At 35.5% G+C, this 20,989-nt stretch overlaps 2 protein-coding genes across 5 annotated transcripts in view; one reads left to right on the top strand and one right to left on the bottom strand.

Moving 5' to 3' along the window:
- Positions 1–7,718, bottom strand: part of LOC134536802 (uncharacterized) — a 49,063-nt gene extending 41,345 nt beyond the window's left edge. The window contains exons 1-2 of one of the 4 annotated variants that reach the window (XM_063376741.1): positions 7,494–7,711; positions 3,968–4,074 (exon numbers count right to left, since the gene is read on the bottom strand). Coding sequence is in view for 1 of the 4 variants with exons in the window: in XM_063376737.1 (XP_063232807.1) it covers positions 3,968–3,969 (2 nt within the window). In the remaining 3 variants the exon portion in view is untranslated. Of the gene's footprint in view, positions 1–3,967; positions 4,075–7,493 lie in introns of all 4 variants that reach the window. The other 3 variants (XM_063376737.1, XM_063376738.1, XM_063376739.1) reach the window with 3 other exon arrangements.
- Positions 7,719–7,972: 254 nt separating this feature from the next.
- Positions 7,973–20,989, top strand: part of LOC134536801 (large ribosomal subunit protein eL14) — a 28,817-nt gene continuing 15,800 nt past the window's right edge. The window contains exons 1-2 of the mRNA XM_063376736.1: positions 7,973–8,135; positions 8,361–8,462. Coding sequence (XP_063232806.1) covers positions 8,133–8,135; positions 8,361–8,462 — 105 coding nt within the window. The 5' untranslated portion in view covers positions 7,973–8,132. The remainder of the gene's footprint in view (positions 8,136–8,360; positions 8,463–20,989) is intronic.

Raw genomic sequence — 20,989 nt, 5'->3', positions numbered from 1 at the left:
AAAAAAACATGCAGAAAGAGGCCACGGAATGGACTGGTGTAAATTTTAGATTTCCCGGGTAAGCATAGCCTTTAAACAGATATATTTGTTCTGCTATCCAATTGCTAACCAGTTGATTCAACTTCAGAACAGAAACCCAATACATAGTAATACCTCCATGCTTGAAACAACCCTCACAATTGAGAAAATATGCACATTATGTACTTGTGAAACAACTGAAACAAATCCTTTACAAAATCAGATAGGTTCAGCATTCTTGGAAGTGTTCGCAAATAAAGTGTGCTTCGCTATGAACTGTGTGTCATTCTGGGAGTCACACCATCGGGCCATAACGCCAGGAGCTGCGAGAGGGAGACGGAGTAAAAAAACTCTGAGCCCAGCCCCCCCCCCCCCCACCCAACCCAATTTTTGAGATTTTTTACAATGCTTGAATTTACCCTATTAATACAAAAATTACAAGTCTATTATTGCTAATAGGATTCCATGGAAACCTTACACAGATTACATTTGCAGTTATTGCCATGGAAAAATTTATGGTCTTTCTTTAGATAATAGGGAGGGAGCCCGACAAAATTATTTGCCCTTTGGCCCTTATTTTCTCTCGACGGCCCTGCAATGACATTGTATGTACTTTCTTCACTATAATAATTGTAAATGACACATGTGACACTCACATGACTTGGCCAATCCATTCAAAAAACTTCCACACGTGGTACGACACAGACAGTGGCATAAGAAATAGTGAAGGGTGAGAGAGAGACTGGATGAACAGACTCTTAATTACTTCATTTTAATAATTAACTACGACAACAAATGCAGCAGGCAATATTTGTGCCCTCTGTGCTTGCTCTGCTTATGCTCAGAGAACAAAGGTGTCACTGATTTACAATTGTAAAATATGAAAAGGAAGGAGAGACATTTTAGATTTAAAAAAATGTTCTGTGTATTGGATAACCAGCCAAGGTCGGTAAACCAAAAAAACATTTTTTTTAAAGTCTCTGACCAGTGCCTTTCAATATCAATATCAAAATATCAAAAATATCAAAAACACCAATCATTATAACTACCTACTCAGTGAACATACTATTATTGTGCTTTATTTAAATATACTATAAACTAACCTTCCAGGCAATAAATACCTTACACAGGCTTAGTTAATTTGTTCAGGGTAAAATTTTGTAGTCCGCCTAACTGGAGTGAAGTCAATAAAAGCCAACCTAAGAAAAAACACTGACGGATCGGTGTCTATATGAAATTTTTTCCAAGAAAGAAACAGAAAATCGTATCTTAGAGTTCCTCTGACTATCATTGATCGTTATGTAAAAAGGCAATGCAGTGCGCTGGGTAGTTTACCGGTAATTCACTGTAAGGCATTAGCTTTACTTAGAATATTGTAAAACTGGGTGAATGGTTGGGTAGGTCAGCTATTATAACACTGGCTGCTTCCAAATAGTAGCCTAGTGGATTACAAAGATCCACTTTAAGCGCATTGTAGTGGGCACAGCCATCTTTGCATTACTTTTGAATAATCATAAGGGATGCAAAAGCATTCATGTATTTGCTTAGCTCTAGATATATAGGGATGCAACACCCGCCTACAGCGATGCTTCCCTACATCCATTAGCTTTAGAATTATGTTATTTTTGCTTTGTAAATATTACTTCAGAGTTTTGGCATAAGATTTGTTGAACACCTAAATAGCATAAGATACAGACTAAGAAATATGTTAATAAAAGTATTAACAATATGTGGACTAGAATATTTGATGCTCATAATTATTAATAATATTTCAGAATCATTAGTACATTTTTATTTTAATCACATAAACCATTTTAAAATAATATAATATCCATGCTGCATTCAATTTTTGTAACACTCTTTATCAATGGTCATTACAGTTTGCTGAATCTCAGCAGATATCATGACTAAAGGACTATGTGCACATCCGCACAACCAACTATCATTAGGTAGTGTTAGCAGTCCATTATAGCTGCAATTACTAAGGGATGTAGGGATGCAGGAGTGGATCCAGTGATGAGTCTTGGGGAAGGGGAGGGGAGGGGAGGGGAGTCCCACTCCAACTAATCACAAAAAATATATACCAAATATGAAAGTCAGGGACTTCTTTGCTAAAACATTGAAAGGTAAATATGTATTGTACGGATTAGCGCCAAAAAAAATCGTACAAATATGAAATAACTTTCATTATATGCTCTTTTACGTCCTCTTTTCAAAACCGCCTGCGGAGATTAAAAATTCCAATTACTTTTGGAGATATCGCCGTTCTTATTTTGCAATACAAGCCCTATGTAATCATTCAACAGACGCCATTTTATATTTTGCCGTGTGTGCGTGAATGCCTACATAACAGAAATTTTCCATTAGGTAAGGTTAGTTACATGATAAATACTTCAAAATAAACGGAAATTAAAAATAATATCAATTAATTTTACTTGTATAGTTTTAAGTATTTATAATGTAACTGACCTGACCTAACAAAACGGGACAAAGGTGGATTAGGTCAGGTTAGCTACAGTATAAATACTTTGAAACTGAACGGACATTAAAAATAATAAAAATTAATTTTAATGGTTGTTTAGTTTTAAAGTATTTATAATGTAGCTGACCTGACCTAACAAACCGGGAAAAAGGATGAACAGTAGGAACTCACGTAATTTTCTTTTTACGTGATGTAGTCGTTCAACTACGTCGCGAAAAAAAAAAACATAATAATACTTGTAAACAAGCAACAATGGTGAACGCGGGAAGCCTATGCATCAGTGCACAACATGAAAATTAAAACATTCCATATCTCCTAAAGTATTTGGAATTTCTGATCTCCGCCGGGTTTAATGAAAAGAGGAAGTTAAAGAGCACAGAATAAAGGTATTTTCGGATTTTTAAATTTTTTTTTAAAAAAATCGCCAAAAAATGAATATTAAAAAATTCGATATCTCCAAAAGTAATTGGAATTTTTTATCTCCGCTGGCGGTTCTGAAAAGAGGACTTAAGATAGCATATAATGAAAGTTATTTCATATTTGTACGATTTTTTTTGGCACTAATCCGTACAATACATATTTACCCATTGAAAAAATATTGACAACTCACTGCTCATGGAATCCCAGGCATAGAATATCAAATACATAATAGACAATACTGGCGATACCGACCTGATAAACATAATTCAAAATTATTAACCTAAAATATAAAATAATATTAGAAATCTAAATTCATTATTCTTAAAACTATTCAGATCAAAATATTAAATACTTATTTTTTATTTCATCAATTTGAATTACCACTTAGGTTTGTAACATTTTAAACAAATCTTATGCCAAAATTATTAAGTAATATTATATACAAACCAAATAAAAACCTTTCTGTAGCTAATGGATGTACGGACGGTCTTGGGAAGGAAGGTCTTGGGCAAATAAATTGAGATTAATTAAAAAAAAAAAAAAACCTTATTCCACTTGAAATGCTTCAAAACAGGCTAAATACAAAATTTAGGAAACCATCATACTATAATATTGAAAGTATCTTAAAGACCTCCCTCCTTCCCAATAAAATTTAATTTAAAAAATCTAAACCATGATATGCGAGTGAAAACATTTTTGGTGATCCCTGTAAAATTTATGAAAAAGGATTGAGCCAGTTTCGAATCCAAACACTTCAATTAATATAAAAAAACACTGCTTCTTGGGTTTTATTTGATCTGTAAAAACACCTAAAATTATCCTTTCGTGGTCATAAGTCTAGACAGAGCTGCTTCCTTTTAAATGCACACAATATGAACAACATGAAAGATTTGCTATAGAAAATAAATATGAAATAACTTATTTAGCACCGTATTATAATTAAACTTGAAAAGAATCATCATGAGGTAAATAATATATAATAATAGAATGAGACAGCATTTGCCTGATTTCAAGAAACATTCAATTATGTGAAAATGGTCCACGCACATGAAGAAGAGCAAGCCCCTCAAGTCATCACTCCATCATTGTAGTTTGCAGCCACGTTTTGATGCAACGTAATGTTGAGAAAGTTCTCTCTGAGCTGGCATTGCTGACTGGAAATGTGCAAAGAACATGAAAAAGTGTATGAATAATGTTGTACATGTCCTTGTCACAAACAAAGAGTGCATCAAGAGCTGTTTTGGGAAGTTCGGCACCATGAGCTTCTTCAAATTTTCATGTCTGCTGGAAGTGAAAAATTTCACCTTTCAACTTCATTAAAACTGAATTTCTTGTCGACCAGGAACTGAATTGATTCGTTTATTTCATCCAAGGTTGTATTCACTATCAACTGTGGAAGTATAACTGGTAGTCTAAATATATCAAGGACTTTAGGAGAAAATCTTGTCTTGATAAGATAACATTTAACAGTGGTATGAATACTGATATTCTGTAATAATCCTTCACGGATTGTAGCTCTACCGGGTAGTTACTGCGATGAACCTGTCCTGGGTTTCCAAAGCTCGACATTACGTTTTTCTGCCATTTTCTCTGTCTCAGCATAAACAGCATTGAAATAACTGTCAACACCCGCACGACGACTCTCCAAGACCGAAATAACATTTGTAATACTCTTAGAAGCATGTACACGGTCTATAAAATAGTGAGCTGTCTGTATATATATTACACAAACTTGTGTTGACTTCAATGCAAGACTATTTTTTAACTACAGTAGGTTGTTCTACGAGTCTGTCACCATGCTGCAGTAATCCTTGCAGTAAAAAAAAAAAAACTCACAAAAACATGGTTTACAGAAACAAGACACACTACCACTGCTGCTTTTTTTACTTTTACAGTGCATAAAATTATCTCAAGCACTAGTTACCAAGCTGTGTTGCCAACTTCATAGTGAAAAATTCCTCAAACAGACATTATTTTGCAATTGAAGATACATTCCACCATATACAGAAATGATACCAAGCAAAGATGCCAACTTCATAGCGATAAATTCCTTGAAAAAGGCATAAATTGTTCATTAATGATACAAAATATCTTTCCGGTATATCATTTGACAAATGTATTTGTGTTGATATGAATAAACAGCATTCCAATTTTTCTGAGGTTCGGTTCTTAAGGGGGAGGGGATTTTCCCCAGTATCCCCCCCCGCCCCCGAATCACCCCTTTCGGAACATGTATGCTATGGAAGTATCCCTATCTATTCAGAAATAGCCAATGTATAATATGGACGGTTGGTTAGGTTAGCTACATTTCAAATACTGTAAAATGGTGTGAAGGGTTGGTAAGGTTTGGTTGGCAACATTAAACAGTAAAGCCATTTTGTGGAGCAATCAAGGAACAATAACAACTAAAATAAATACCTTTTGTTTTGCTGTAGTGGTAATTGCCAGAGGAAAAGAACTCAAAATGATTTTTATTAATCATTCTGCAAAAAAGGGATTACAATATTGCAAGTAGTTCGCTGTTTTGAAAGTTTGGTTAGGTAAACTACTATACTGTAAAATATTGTTACTGTTAACAGTTACATTATCTATGATTTAAACACTATCTGAATAATGTTCTTAATTTAGTGTTAGTGGTCAGATAGAAATTACATATTTTAAATGTAGCTAACATAACTTAACCAACCATTTACACTAGGTTTTGATTTGATTTACCATTATTTCATTCAATAGACCATACAATGGTATAGAATATGTAAAAAAAAAAAATTACAAATAAACATAAATACAAACACATAAACAGGTAATATTTAACATTATTTTTAATGTACCTAATTTAACCCAACCAACCTTTAACATAATTAACAGTGTTTTTAATGTAGCTAACGTAAATTAATCAACTGATTTTACGATTGTTAGTTTCAATGTACCCACTTATCCTACATAACTTGTAGAACAGTAAACCCAGGTAAGAATTACAGTATAACAATACCATAAAATAGAATGATTAGAAATAATTTTAAGGAATAAATAAATGCAACTTCAATTTTATTTACTTTCTTACTGGTTCTCCCGTCTTACTGACAATTCCCAGCCCGGTAAATATGTAGTGTACGGATTAGCGTCAAAAAAAAATTTAAAAATCTGAAATAACTTTCATTATATGCTCTTTTACGTTCTCTTTTCATTACAGCCTGTGGAGATAAGAAATTCCAAATACTTTAGAAGATATCAAATTTTTTGATTTTCATATTTGGGCGATATTTCTTTAAAAAAATCTTAAAATTCCGAAAATACTTTTATTCTGTGCTCTTTAACTTCCTCTTTTCATTAAACCTGGCGGAGATAAGAAATTCCAAATACTTTAGGAGATATTAAATTTTTTAATTTTCATCCTGTGCACTCGTGCGGCTTTACCATTGTTGCTTGTTTACAAGTAAAATTTTTTTTTGTGAAGTACGTGAACATGGAAACCTAAGATGCACATAAAGTTCTGCCATTCCCGTTTACACCCGAACAATTCACCTTCGGCCAACCTCGGGTTTATTTATTAATATTTATATTTCTCTGTTTATTTTAATGTAGCTATACTTACCTAACTAACCGTCCATACTGTTTTAAAGTGTTTTAATGTAGCTAACCTAACCAACCACTTTTAATATTTGAATTCATTTTTCCTGCGCAAAAATAAAACAAATCCCGAAGTTGGCTGAAGGTGAATTGTTCGGGTGTAATCGGGAATGGCAGAACTTTATGTGCACCTTAGGTCTCCCATGTGAACGACTATATCATGTAAAAAGAAAATTACGTGAGTACCTACCGTTCATCCTTTGTCCCGGTTTGTTAGGTCATGTCAGCTACATTATAAATACTTTAAAACTAAACAACCATTAAAATTAATTTTATTATTTTTAATGTCCGTTCAGTTTCAAAGTATTTATAATGTAGCCGACCTGACCTAATTTACCTTTGTCCCGTTTTGTTATGTCAGGTCAGTTACATTATAAATACTTAAAACTATACAAGTAAAATTAATTGATATTTTTAATTTCCGTTTATTTTGAAGTATTTATAATGTAACTAACCTTACCTAATGGAAAATTTCTGTTATTTAGGCATTCACGCGCACACGGCAAAATATAAAATGGCTCGGTCGAATGATTACACAGGTCTTGTATTGCAAAATAAGAACGGCGATATCTCCAAAAGTAATTGGAATTTCTTATCTCCGCAGGCTGTAATGAAAAGAGGACGTAAAAGAGCATATAATGAAAGTTATTTGAGATTTTTAAAAAAATTTTTGACGCTAATCCGTACACTACATATTTACCCCCACCCCCTACAGTAACATTATTTTTATTATTTTTTTTTGCAGCAAGCCCCAATACAGGTTTACAATGTCGAGTTAAAAAGTATCAATTTCGAATGATTTCATTGTAAATTGTGAACAGGTTTTCCCTTATTTTTCATTAACTTTATTTTTAATACAAAATTTAATCACACTGAACACTACAAATACTAACACCACACAGGTTATGTTGCATGCGTCACAAACTTTTGCAACACAACTTACTTTTAATCTCTATGAAGGATAAGGTCAGGGCTTCCTAAATATCACAATTGTAAAGGAAACATGAGAAAAAAAAACATGAAAGCGTTTTAAATAGTCAAACGAATTAACAAATCGCAACGTTATTATTTTATTTCAATAACTGACATTATTGGATAACTTTCCACAAAAGTCGAGGAGCTATAACACAAAATAAATTCAAGTAGCATAGAAATAGCAATAAACAATAAGTTATAATCGAGTACTGTAGATACCTTCCAAAAGCTTTTTTTTTTTACTGTTTCACGATGATTAGATGAAAGAAGCGAACTTGCAAATAAGTATTAGTTTTATGTAAATTAGCAGCATAAAAACTATTTAAAGCTATATAATGTTATTAAAATCAATTTTTTTTTTTAATATATCACTGTATAGATTACGAACCTGCCGTTATTGATAACTTTATGACATTTTTGACAATAAACAATAAATGCTTTGTGGCACTCGATATACAGTTTTGGTAACATCCTTTCAGCAAAACTTAAGTTAACAATTTTTTTAAATAAAACTCTTTATGGCGTGATAATTTTACACCATGATGTGATACTTCGTGTAGCTTTGTAATCTAAGGCCTTTCCGGTATTGGGAGATTCCTGTAGCAAAATGGTAAGACTTCAATGAATGTTATTATGTTTTTATTAATTTAAGGTTCAGTGTTTTATGTTTTTCAAGTATCTAATGTTATCCTGGTACATTCTTCTGGGTCTACATTATGTTATCAATTGTGGACTGTTGCATTTATTTTGAGTGTGGTTTCCATCCACCACGTGGTATTAGTGTCTCACTCACGGTTTACACGCGTGTATAACGTGAATTGTATGGTATTTTCAGCCGTTTCAACGGTTCGTGGAACCGGGTCGCATCGCCTACGTGAGCGACGGAGTCCATAAAGGGAAATTAGTGACTATTGTAGATGTCATCGATCAAACGAGGGTAAGTTTTTACCAAGCCGTGTCCTAAGTCATGTACATGGGTATGGGGTCAAGTTTAAATCTCGATACCATGTACAGTATCGGTATTCTACCCTTGTTATGGTTAGAGTGTTAAACAAGTTACGCCGGGCGCACACAGTATGAAGCACGACACGACGCTTCTTGTGATAAGTGTCGTCCATGTATTTACATAAAAGCAATGCACACAGAATCAGACGCAGCACAACGCCACAAAACTTTCGCGACCAGCATTGAATGACTGCTCCAACTTCGTCGTGAGTGGACTGGCTATGGCTGCAGTGTTGGCGCATGCGTGAGCCAAAAATTTTGTCAACAAAAACATGTCGGTGTGCAGGTCTCAGGTCGCGGCTTTTCCGTAAATAAAATAAAATTTGAAAAATACCCTTTTGGAACATTAAAGAGTGCCTATATTTACCTTGCAAACAACATGGTAATTATAGCATATTGCAGCTTTTTAAAATGGAAAAAAAAAAAATCTGAAAACATGGTATTCACACAATACACAAGTCCTAAATTACTCTGAAGGGATTATTTCATAATTCCTACTAGTTTATGAAAAAAAAAATTTAAATTTTATGTCTTACATACAATACCTGTGCTGCCACCATTCATTGTTAACCCGTGATAAATAGGAATATATGAGAACTTAGTCAATATTATTTAAACTTATTTTAATAACAATGTATTGCAATTGTAAGAAATTTTTAATTGCTATATTTCATGTTTTATTAGAATAAGTAGGTACCTAATTGTATTAATAAATGTTTGTTTTGTTTTATTGCATTTAAAGTACATACAATTTTCAGTGCGTAGGGCGCTGGTCAAAGGGGGGCGCCGAGCCGCCGAAGGCTGCAAACCCCCGGCCTTGTCCATGGTACATATTAGTATACCTAGTTTGCATGACCCGGCCAGGAATTGAACCCGGATCGCCTTGGTGGAGGGCAATCGATCTAACCGCTCGGCCGCCGCGGCCCCGAATATAAAATAGACTTGGAAAAAATATTGGCCAGTCGTGAGAGGTATCATAATCACATCAAAAGTTGTCAGTCTTGGCGGGAACTAGCCTTATTACGTTTTCGTTCGGGTAAAACTATTGACAAAGAAAATGAAAGAATTATCCGAGGTGAAACAGAACATTGGAACCAAGTTCTTAGACGCTTGCTTTGTATTGTCTAATTTTGGTAAATATTTACAATCGCGGTAGATGCCAAAAAAAAAATGCTAAAAATCCGAAAATACTTTTATTCTATGCTCTTTCACTTCCTCTTTTCAAATCAACCGGCGGAGATAAGAAATTCCAAATACTTTAGGAGATATCGAATTTTTTAATTTTGCAATACAAGACCTGTGGAACCATTCGAGCGGCGCCATTTTTGTTATTTTGCCGTGTGTTCGTCAATACGTGAATCGTGAATGCGTAATTAATAAAATGGTTGATTAGGTCAGGTCAGTTACATTATTAATACTTTCAAACTAAGCCGACATTAAAAATTATTTTGTGAATTAATTTTAATGGCTGTTTAGTTTTAAAATATTTATAATGTAACTGACCTGACCAAACAAACCCGGACAGAGGGTGAACAGTAAACTAAAATGGTCGATTAGGTCAGGTCAGTTACATTATAAATACTTTCAAACTAAGGTGATATTAAAAATAATGTGAATTAATTTTAATTATTCTGTAGTTTTAAATTATTTATAATGTAACTGACCTTACCTAACGAACCCGTAACAAAGGATGTACAGTAACAACTCACGTAAAAAAAATTTTTTTTGTTACTTATTACTTGCGCAACAATATCAAAATAACAAATAAGACTTTAAAATTAGAAACGTTAAAAACTCACCTAAGTTGGAGGCGGTAATTAAACACCGTTTTAAACAATAATTGAACTAAATAATCACGTATTAGTTCATTTGAATTCTGGCCTATCACGAACAATCACGTGACATCATTATCCAATAAAAAAATAGATACTCGTACGTAAACAAGAAACAATGGTGCACGCACGCCACAGGAATGCGCTGGTTTTGTGCTGAAATTTAAAAATTCGATATCTCCTAAAGTATTTGGAATTTCTAATCTCCGCCGCTTTTAATGAAAAGAGGAAGTTGAAGAGCATATAATAAAGGTATTTTCAGATGTTTAGCATTTTTTTTGGCATATACCGCGACTCTACATATCATGAAATTAAAAAATTCAATATCTCCTAAAGTATTTGGAATTTCTTACCTCCGCCGGTTGTTTGGAAAAGAGGAAGTGAAAGGGCACAGAATAAAAGTATTTTCAGATTTTTAGCATTTTTTTTGGCATCTACCGCGATTGTAAATATTTACCCTAATTTTTAGAGAAACAAGGACTAGCCTTTCGAGGAAAAAAAGAAACTTTTCAGTCTCAACAACGGAAATTTTTTGAAACTTGTAGAATACATTGCCAAATTTGATGTCATGGCTGAACACGTTAGGAGAGTTACTTCTGAAGAGACACATGTTCATTACTTAAGCAAAAATATTCAAAATGAGTCTATTGGTCTCTTGTCCGCTAAAATCCAAGATCGTATTTTAAATGAGGTAATACAGGCTACATATTATTTCATAATACTGGACTGTACACCCGATGTAAGTCACACTGAACAAATGACATTAGTGGTAAGGTTTGTTAAATTTGTAGAAAATGAAGTGTGTCAATTAAGGAACATTTCTTAGGTTTCGTACCTATCACACATTCTACAGGCGACAGGGTGTCTACAGGTCCCGAAAGTCACGAAAAAGTCACGAAATTGAGGGATTGGTCATGAAAGTCACGAAAAAGTCCAGAAATTAATGTAAAAAGTCACGAAATTTTAATAAAACAGTTTTTTTTTTAATTGTTTTTGTTTATGTCTCGTACGGACAGACAAATTTAATGTACAGGTCTACCAACTATACATTGTATTTGTAGTAGCATTTATGTGGGGTAATACCGTTGGGTAATACTCAGAAAGTGACTTTTTGCTGTTGGTTAACATGAACAATTTCAATTGGCTCTTCGACTTTCTTGGCTGTTTCACTTTGTGCGCTGGCCTTTGCTGTTACAAGATGGCGTAGTACATGGCTGTTCATCCATGTGGGAAATTACACGCATGATTGAACGTGTCCGTGTACTAGGAAGCTGTATTTTGAACTGTGATACTAAAATACTTTTAACGAGTGAAGTTAGGTTTTTCGTTTGTAAAGTAAGCCAGAACTAAGCGTGTACAACTATTAGAACAGCATATGCAGAAACAAAGCAGTTTTCCGTTCGTTTTAATAAACTTCAGTGATGTGCCAGTGCGGTATTTGGCTTTATGACTAAACTTGAGACATATCATAAAAGCAATCTGTGTATTTTAGTGTTGTAGGTGTTACAAATCAAATCACAACAAATAATTTATTATGAAAGGATGTTATTATTAACACATTTGGCCTCTGCTTTAATATTATTATTATTATTGTTGGTGGCAGAAATTACAATCTGGCTAGGTAAGTTACGTTTGTTGACATTGTTAACGTTTATTTACTCTATATTATGGTAATTATTCATGCGAAAGTGGAAGCAAGCGTTTAAACTCGCGTGAGTTTTAAACTTGTAAACAAACATTTTTTTTTATTTTAACGAAACGTGATGTGACCATACATCAATCAATGACATAATTTTCTGAGATATAGCCCTTTTATTTCAGTTTTACACATTAAATTTTCCTTGTATTTCACAAACTAATATGTAGTGATATTTCAGTATTTATAATTATGTATAGGCCTTTATGAATATGTGTGTGCTACGAAAATATATTTTCTCTCTTTCATCATACACGATTAGGATACTTAAATCTATTTTATTAAGACATTTTCTATAATATAAACACAAGTACATTCCCGCCAAATTAGCATTAAACAAGCATTTGTGTTGAGATGTCTTGCAGATTGTGTGTATGTCTCGTGGGTGTTTCTGTGTGTAGTGGATAAATTGTGATTATAAAAATGCCTGGTAAATGTAGTTTTCGAGACAGCTGGTATTAACTGCCATATGCAGGCACCTGGAAGTTGTGGCTGAGACGCGATGAAACTGATACGAATAGAGCATTTTGCTGCATATGCAGAACAAACTTTGATATTGGTCATGGAGGTGTCAACTCGGTTAAAAGTCATCTTCAGTTAGTGAATGACTTGAGTTCAGGCAAACAATCCCTAATAACTAGTAGGCTTAAGCTTAAGTCAAATGTTTGTAGTGATGTGACAGATGCTAGGCCTAAACCTTCATGTTGTGGGCTTGATGCATCTGATTCAAGTAATTCAAAAGTGCACAAACACAAAATCCAGCCTAGTGATTCTGTTTCAGCAAATAAGCCTCCACACGAAGCGAACCCAGTTGAAATTATAATTGCAGGCTCCTCTAGTAGTGATACAACAGGCCCCAAATTTGCTAGTAACATTCAAAGGTAGATGCTAAGAGATGAAGTGACCACAGCAGAAATTGTAATGTAAACTAACTAATGTAAGCATGCAAGACTAATGTAAACATGCAAGACTTATGCAAACATGCAAGCTTAATGTAAAAAATGCTAGGTAATGAAAATTTGGGACTGATGTACATAACAAATTGCATGAAAAAGTGAACTAAGAAAATTGAAATCTTCTGTTATGAATAAGTAATGTTTTACTTTTCTTTATTTCTGCTAGCAGTATTTTGTAAGTTATTTTAGACCATTAGCCATTTTGTTTTCTTGTGTTGTGTAACAGATATTTGCCGACATCCTCATGTGATGTAATTGAAACAAAAATTGCCGCGTACAGTTTTACGCAAAAAATTACGTTTAGTGGTCACTAAGGTCCTGAAAAAGTCCTGAAATTGGTTTGCCAGATATCTGTAGACACCCTGGGCGAAGGCCTTGCAGAAACTTTACTCAATGAGCTATCTACACGGAACATGACAGGCCAGGGATATGATAATGGCTCCAATACGAAAGGAAAGCTTGTTGGAGTTCAGAAAAGGATACTTGATTTGAATTCTCGAGCATTTTTTGTGCCATGTGGAAACCACTCCCTTAATTTAGTGGTTAACGATGCCGTTCTGACTTGCCCTACTGCAGTTGACTGTTTTAGCATTATTCAAGAAATTTTTAATTTCTTATGTTCAACTCACCGATGGAGTATTTTGATGAAACACACGCCAAATCTTACTGTAAAAGCTCTCTGCAACACTCGATGGGAGAGTAGGATTGAGGCCTTATTGCCTCTAAGATATATTGAGGAAATATACGATGCTGTGTATGAAGCCTCTCAAGACCAGAAACTCGGTGCATTTGGCAGAAACGCTGCTTTAGGAATCGCAAGAAAACTGCAAAGTTTTAAGTTTCTGTGTTGTTTAGTAACTTGGTATGAGATTCTGTTCAAAATAAACATGGTAAGTAAGGTCTTGCAAAAGGTTACAACTGACCTGTAAAAGCTCAATGGATTTCGTCAAAAGTGTACAGAGATTTCTAGAGCAAATGAGATCTGATGAACGCCTGAATAACGTCACCACATATGCAAAACAGCTTGAAGAAAAAGTCGGTATTGCTGCTGACTTTGAAAAAAAACTCAATTCGGTCCAAGGAAAACAAAAAAGCAATTCTCCGAGACTGAAGATGAACCTATTCAGGCTGGGAGGACATCGTTAGTAGTATGTAAATGGGTGTCCGGCGCCAGGCTTCAGGCTGAGGTGCGAGGTGCCGAGCCACATCTCTGACGTCACGTCCATTTTTGACTCAAAAATTCCTCCAAAATGACTCAAAAAGTCCCGTTTTGAGGAAAAACTTCCCGTATTCGAGGGGAAAATTCTCGTTTCGAGGGAAAATTTCCCGATTTAGTCCTTAAAAATCCCAGCGGCTAGAAATGTACATATAGAGGCTTAAGCATCCATGTCTACAGCCTCAGATAAGCCTCTGACGTCATCATGGAATATGTCATCTTGGATAATGACGTCACCGTTGCAATTTTCGTTATGGTCGCAATCTTTAACTTTTTTATTTACTATCCGATTTTAATGAAAAAAAAATAAAATTTATAAAAAAATTCACTTAATAAAATTTTAATAAAAAATATTTAAAAAATAAACATTTACGACACAGAGCTCGGTGTCCCAGGTTCGAACCCGACGAGTGCAAAAAAATAAAAATGGCATCCAATCAAAAATTTCTAAATTCGTTAAATAAATTGGAAATAAATATACTGATTGATGCGGTCGATTCCCGTCCTTGGTTCGATCCTTAGACATGTAAAACATTTGATTTTATGTAAAAAAAATAATAATTTTAATAAATAATTATCAAAGTCTTAAAAGAAGCATAGTTTCCAAATCAACCATCATCCTATAAGACAGTACGACCGTCATCTTAGATATTTGTATTTATTATCCGATTTTAATGAGAAAAATTGAAAATTCATTAAATAATTCACTCATTAATTAACATATTGATTCAATCGATTCCAGTCCTTGGTTCGATCTCTGAACAAAGCTAAAAATAAATTTAATTTAAATATCAGAAAAGTGTCAGGTTCGAGGAATTAAACACTGCAAGTTCTTTTACAAACATAATATTTATTACATAATTTCTATTTTACTACACGAACATTTGCGAAAGCCAGCAATATTATAATCATTTAGATCCGCAGCGGTGTGAAATGACTAATTCTTAGCTCCAATCGGTTTATACTGGACAGAGTCCAAACAGAACCTTTACTGACATAGTCCTCCTCTTCTTGACAGAGTTTCTGGATACCGTGTTTAACAATTTTCTTCACATCGTCAGAACTGTAAATTACTGCACCCGATGTCTTGAATGCACACTTCTTCTCTTTGTCATCTAACGGATATGGCTTTCCATATATACAGTCTAACCACAAGTTATATTTCAAAGGTCCGTTTGTTGCTACGTCATCAGTAAGCTGATTGATTATGTTCTGTCCAATATCGTCAAGAAAATTACAAATGTATTTCGACTCACCTAACGTATTTAGATAATAGTAGTCTTTCAATGTTCCACGAAATGCAGACTGTGCCAAGTAGAAGCCATTATCATTCACCTGTAGAGTGCCGATCACAGTCTTAGGCTTAGTTCCATGTCCAGACGACATACCAATCGGTTGCTGCGCATCTGTTTTCTTGCTTGTACGCTTACGAGTCTCCAATCTAAAGTAAGGAGTCAAAATTTCTGCAGGTAGTTCAGCAGTAGGCGCACGGACTTTACCGCTGCATTTGTTCGCATGTCGTCGCAAATTATCAATTCGAGTAAACCATTCATGACACTCATCGCAGCAAAACTTCATGCAAGAAGGATTCTTTGTACATTTACTCCTCTCATGTCTCCGTGCATCATGAGCAAATGCAAGCGTCATATCGCAGTAGCTACAAGGATACCGCGGTGATGACGAGCCTTTCAGACTCGATCCAGATACTGACTTTGCCGCTGTCGTACCATTTCCAGGCATACTCTTATGCACATCAATCATTCGCTGTTGTATAGACACCTTTACTTTCTGCCGCGCAACAGGTCCTTTGCATGTCTCCAAGTGTTGCTGCAAATTAGCATTTCTTTTAAATTGCTTACGACATTTCTCACAGCCAAACATTTTTCGATAAAGGTTCTTAACACATTCTCTCTTCTCGTGTCGTCGAGCATTACTGTTGTTTGAGAAAATCTTGTCGCAGTAACGGCACCGATGTTCGTTGTTTGTTGTCAAATCACCATTCATTGAAGTCACCATCGAGGGCGAAACAGCGTTCGTCGAGGTTTCCTGTGCAGCCAGCACTACCGGCATTAAAGTCTCTTCTGCTGGTGGTATCATGTCTGTTGAAGTCTCCTCCAGTGTTGACGTCGTCATTGCCAACGGGATCTGCTCCTTCTCCATCGTAGCTGCCGTCAAGGTTCCCGTAGACGATGGTACAACCTCCATCGAGTTCGTCGTTAAGTCCGTAAAGATGCCAGTGAGTTCGCAAGAACAGGTAATGCACCAGAAGAAACAAACTAGGTGATCCGTACACCATCGACGACAGTAACAACTGAGCGACTTTCTGTCTAGGACTCGCTTATATACATGCACCGGATGGAATAATACGCTAGTCAAATCAAGAACAATTTATAATACTAGAGTCAAAACTACATTAAAAATAGAAGCACCATCAATAAAAAGGAAGCACATTCTGGAAGCACAATAAAAAGGCAGCACATTTGGAAGCACCGTCAACGAAAAGGAAGCACATTTTGGAAGCACCGACAACGAAAAGGCAGCACATTTGGAAGCACCGTCAACAAAAAGGAAGCACCGACAACGAAAAGGCAGCACATTTGGAAGCACCAACAACGAAAAGGCAGCACATTTGGAAGCACCGTCAACGAAAAGGCAGCACCATCATCGAAAAGGCAGGACATTTGGAAGCACCGACAACGAAAAGGCAGCACATTTGGAAGCACCGTCAACAAAAAGGAAGCGCCGACAACGAAAAGGCAGCACATTTGGAAGCACCGCCAACGAAAGGTAGCACATTTGGAAGCACCGACAACGAAAAGGCAGCACATTTGGAAGCACCGACAACGAAAAGGCAGCACATTTGGAAGCACCGACAACGAAAAGGCAGCACATTTGGAAGCACCGACAACGAAAAGGCAGCACCATCATCGAAAAGGCCGCACATTTGTTTTGACTCCAATATTAATTGGCTCCTACAGTCTTTGGCTCCAACTGTCTTTTGTCTCATCAACTCCAAATATATTTGGCTAGAATTCTACGAGTCTAAGAGACTATGAGACCACAAGGCTACGATACTTAAAGTATCTAGCTGTTTATGAGTTATACATGGCTACGAGACTGCATGGCTAAAAAACAGCGTGGCTACGAAACTACATGTCTTTGAAGCTACAAGAATACAAGTCTACTCGGCTCCAACTACTCCAGCAGCATTATGTTATTATATTGCATGACTACTTGTTTACGTAGCTACAAGTCTACGAGGCTACTTGGCTACATAGCTACAATTCTACGAGGTCCCAAGACATCATGACTACGCGACTACGAGCCATGAGGTTACGAGACTACACGACTACGAATCTTCAAGTTTACTAGACTGCAAGGCTACAGAGCTACGAAGCTTCTAGAACACAAGTTCACGTGACTGCGAGGATACAGGACTTCAAGTCTGCATGAGTTCTTGACTACGAAGCTACTCGTCTACAAGGCTCCAATTACTGTATCTTTCTTCGACTGAATTTTCTCTTTTGCTCCAACTGCACCATCAGCTTTATGTTATAAGATTACAAGGCTACTTGCTTACGTAGCTTCAAGTCTACGAGGCTCCAATGCATCATGACAGCGAGACTACGAGACTATACGATTGCAAATCTTCAAGGTTACGTGATCTCGAGCCTATAGGAATATGAAGCTTACAGAACGCATGGTTACGAGACTGCCTGACTAATTGGCCGCGTGGCTACGAAACTTCATGTCTCTAACTGACTAAAATAGCACCATTCAGTGGTGAGAGTTAATTTATCTCATGCAAAGGTACTTGTTGCAAGTAGTTCCGCTTTTCAACAACAGATAACGTCACGTGTTGCTTGCAGGTAAATAATATTTATTTCTTCTATGACGGATGCAGGACGCTCACTAACAATCGCAATATAGGGACGGCTTTGCTAGACTCCAAGGAGAAGGAAGTTTGTTCTTCCAGTTAGTGCTACTCAGATTTCTCAGAGCATACTACTTGACTGAGTAATAATATTTTTTTATTTCCACTTCATAAAAATATTACAAGTGTTTATTAAGTACCCGAAAATCACTAATTAAATGTAACTTTGAATAAAATGACATGTCTCATTAAGAGTAAAACTCCTTCATGGAGAAATCGGTTTCTCAGAAATACCCAGAAGCACTTGGAGAAACCATAGGAATGATCGTAAGCACACGGAAAAAATCATCATAATATTGACAAGAATAATCAGGAGCACACGGAGAAAAACCATCATAATATTGACAAATATAATAAATATAATAATACAAATATAATTTTACTTTATTTTCGTCACATTGTAAATCTGCTAGGTTTCTTATTAGGTACCTACTGTTGTTTTTAATAATTTTTATAAAATGGAAAATAATGCACATTTCAGTACTTTTGTAGGTTAGGTTAACCGTTTTAGTGAGCAATTAAAAATGAGCCTTATTTGACTTGCATTGTTTGTTTTTTCGGGTTAAACCTTAAGGTACGATTCCACCGGTGTGCTGCACTGTGCTGCACAGTATTTTGGTGGAATCGTACCATTACAACTTAATATTTCAAAGCAGTTATTCTCAACCAATTGAGAGGCAAAGTCGGGAATACATAATAATGTCATTTCGGTGACAATGCAATTGTTTGGTATAATTGAGCAGATTATGATGTATATGTAAGTATAGGTACCTACTTAATAATACCGACGTATTTGGGCTCATTTGATACATCTTGAGTAGTAGATACTTTTACCGTCATTCCCACAGCTGGCCATAGAGCTCACAAATAAAACTTGTCAAAACAACTTCTTATTATCCATAAGATAAGGTATACATGTAATATATAAGGTATACATAAGATTATACCTGTCTGTATTATCACTAAAACTTTGTTTTCAGGAAAATGCCACCAAAAAGAAAATATGATGACGACTATATTAAGCTGGGATTTACTTCAATAGAAATTAATGGAGAAACTAGACCGCAATGCGTTTTATGTGCAACTGTTCTTTCTAACGACGCTTTAAAACCGGCAAAGTTGGAACGTCATTTGAAGACCGTGCATCCGAAGTTCTGTAACCATTCGCGAGAATTCTTTGAAGGCAAACTAACAAATCTTAAAAAAATGAAACTTGGACCCAGTGGAACAAGTTATTCAACATCTGAAAAAACATTATCTGCATTATTTGAAGTTTCAAAATTGATTGCGAAATCGAAAAAAGCACACACAATCGGCGAACCTTTAATAAAGCCCTGTATGCTCAAAGTTGCAGAGGAGCTTTTAGGCGCGGAAGCTCAAAAGAAAATTCGTGAAATACCGCTTTCTAATGACACAGTTAAGTCACGCATTCAAAAAATGTCAACTGATATTGAAGACCAAGTTATTGACAAGATTAAATCAGCCCTTATTTTGCATTACAATGTGATGAGTCTACCGATGTTTCGCAATGCTGTCAATTACTTGTATTTATTCGATTTTTGGAGGACAATAAAATGTTTAAAGAAGAGTTATTATTTTCTCATCAACTTAAAACGACGTCGCAAGGTGCAGATGTTATGAATGCTATAAGTCAATATATGGAGGAACATGGACTTATGTGGGAAAGGCTTGCCGGGTTTTGTACTGACGGAGCTCCTGCTATGCTTGGTTCTCGCTCTGGTCTTGCAGCATTGATAAAAACCAAAAATCCCTCCTCAATTACGACGCACTGCGTTATTCACCGTCAAGCATTGGCTGCCAAAACGCTCCCGGAATGTTTCACTATGGCTCTGAAAACTGCTATAAAAGTAGTTAACTTCATTAAAAAGAGCGCACTCAATACTCTTCTATTCAAACAGTTGTGTTCTGACATGAACTCTGAACACGAAACTCTGCTTTTCCACATAGAAGTTTGTTGGCTTTCCAAAGGAAACATGCTGTGGAGGCTGTACGAACTAAGAGAGGAAGTACAAATATTCTTAACTAACAAGGAAAACAAAGAGTTGCTAGATCAGTTCTGCGAGCCCGAATATAAGGTACGTTTTGCTTATTTGGTCGACTTTTTTGCGCAAATAAATAAATTGAACCTTCAACTGCAAGGGTCAGGAAATTTGAAGTTGCAAGGCATGAGCATCATATTTGCATATGAAGATAAAATCAGGGCATTTATTGCTAAAATCGAGCTATGGATCAATAAGGTCGAAAGAAAAAAACTTTTCTGCATTTGATACGCTCAACCAAATTATTGACGGACTAGGTGCAGATATTAAAGAAGAAATTCAGAAGAACATGATGATCCATTTGACTAATTTAAAAAGTGAATTCAATCGCTATTTTCCTGACTGTGAGGACAAAAGTATTCAGAAACTGATCTGGAATCCTTTCATTGTCAACGTTTCCGAAGTCTCTGATGAAATTCAAGAAGAAGTGATTGAAATGCAACATGACACGAACTGAAAAGATACATTCAAATCAGGAATAAATCTTGAAGATTATTGGAGCCAAAAAGCAATTTCTTTTCCAAAGCTTCGAGACATTGCTATACGTTACCTAACTTTATTTTCATCGACGTATCTATGCGAGCAGGGATTTTCGACACTTCTGATTATTAAAAACAAGCATCGAAATCGGTTGGATGCCACTGCCGACATGCATTTAGCTTTGAGTAGCACTGAACCAAGAATTCAGAAGTTTGTAAAGAGTATGCAGCCACAAAAATCACATTAAATTAAAATCTGTAACTTTTAGATTTTTGCCAAATAATT

Source organism: Bacillus rossius, chromosome 11 (genome assembly GCF_032445375.1).
Source record: "Bacillus rossius redtenbacheri isolate Brsri chromosome 11, Brsri_v3, whole genome shotgun sequence".
Lineage (NCBI taxonomy): Eukaryota > Metazoa > Arthropoda > Insecta > Phasmatodea > Bacillidae > Bacillus > Bacillus rossius.
Note: the sequence above shows the minus strand (reverse complement) of the source record. Positions and strands in the feature narration are given on the sequence as shown.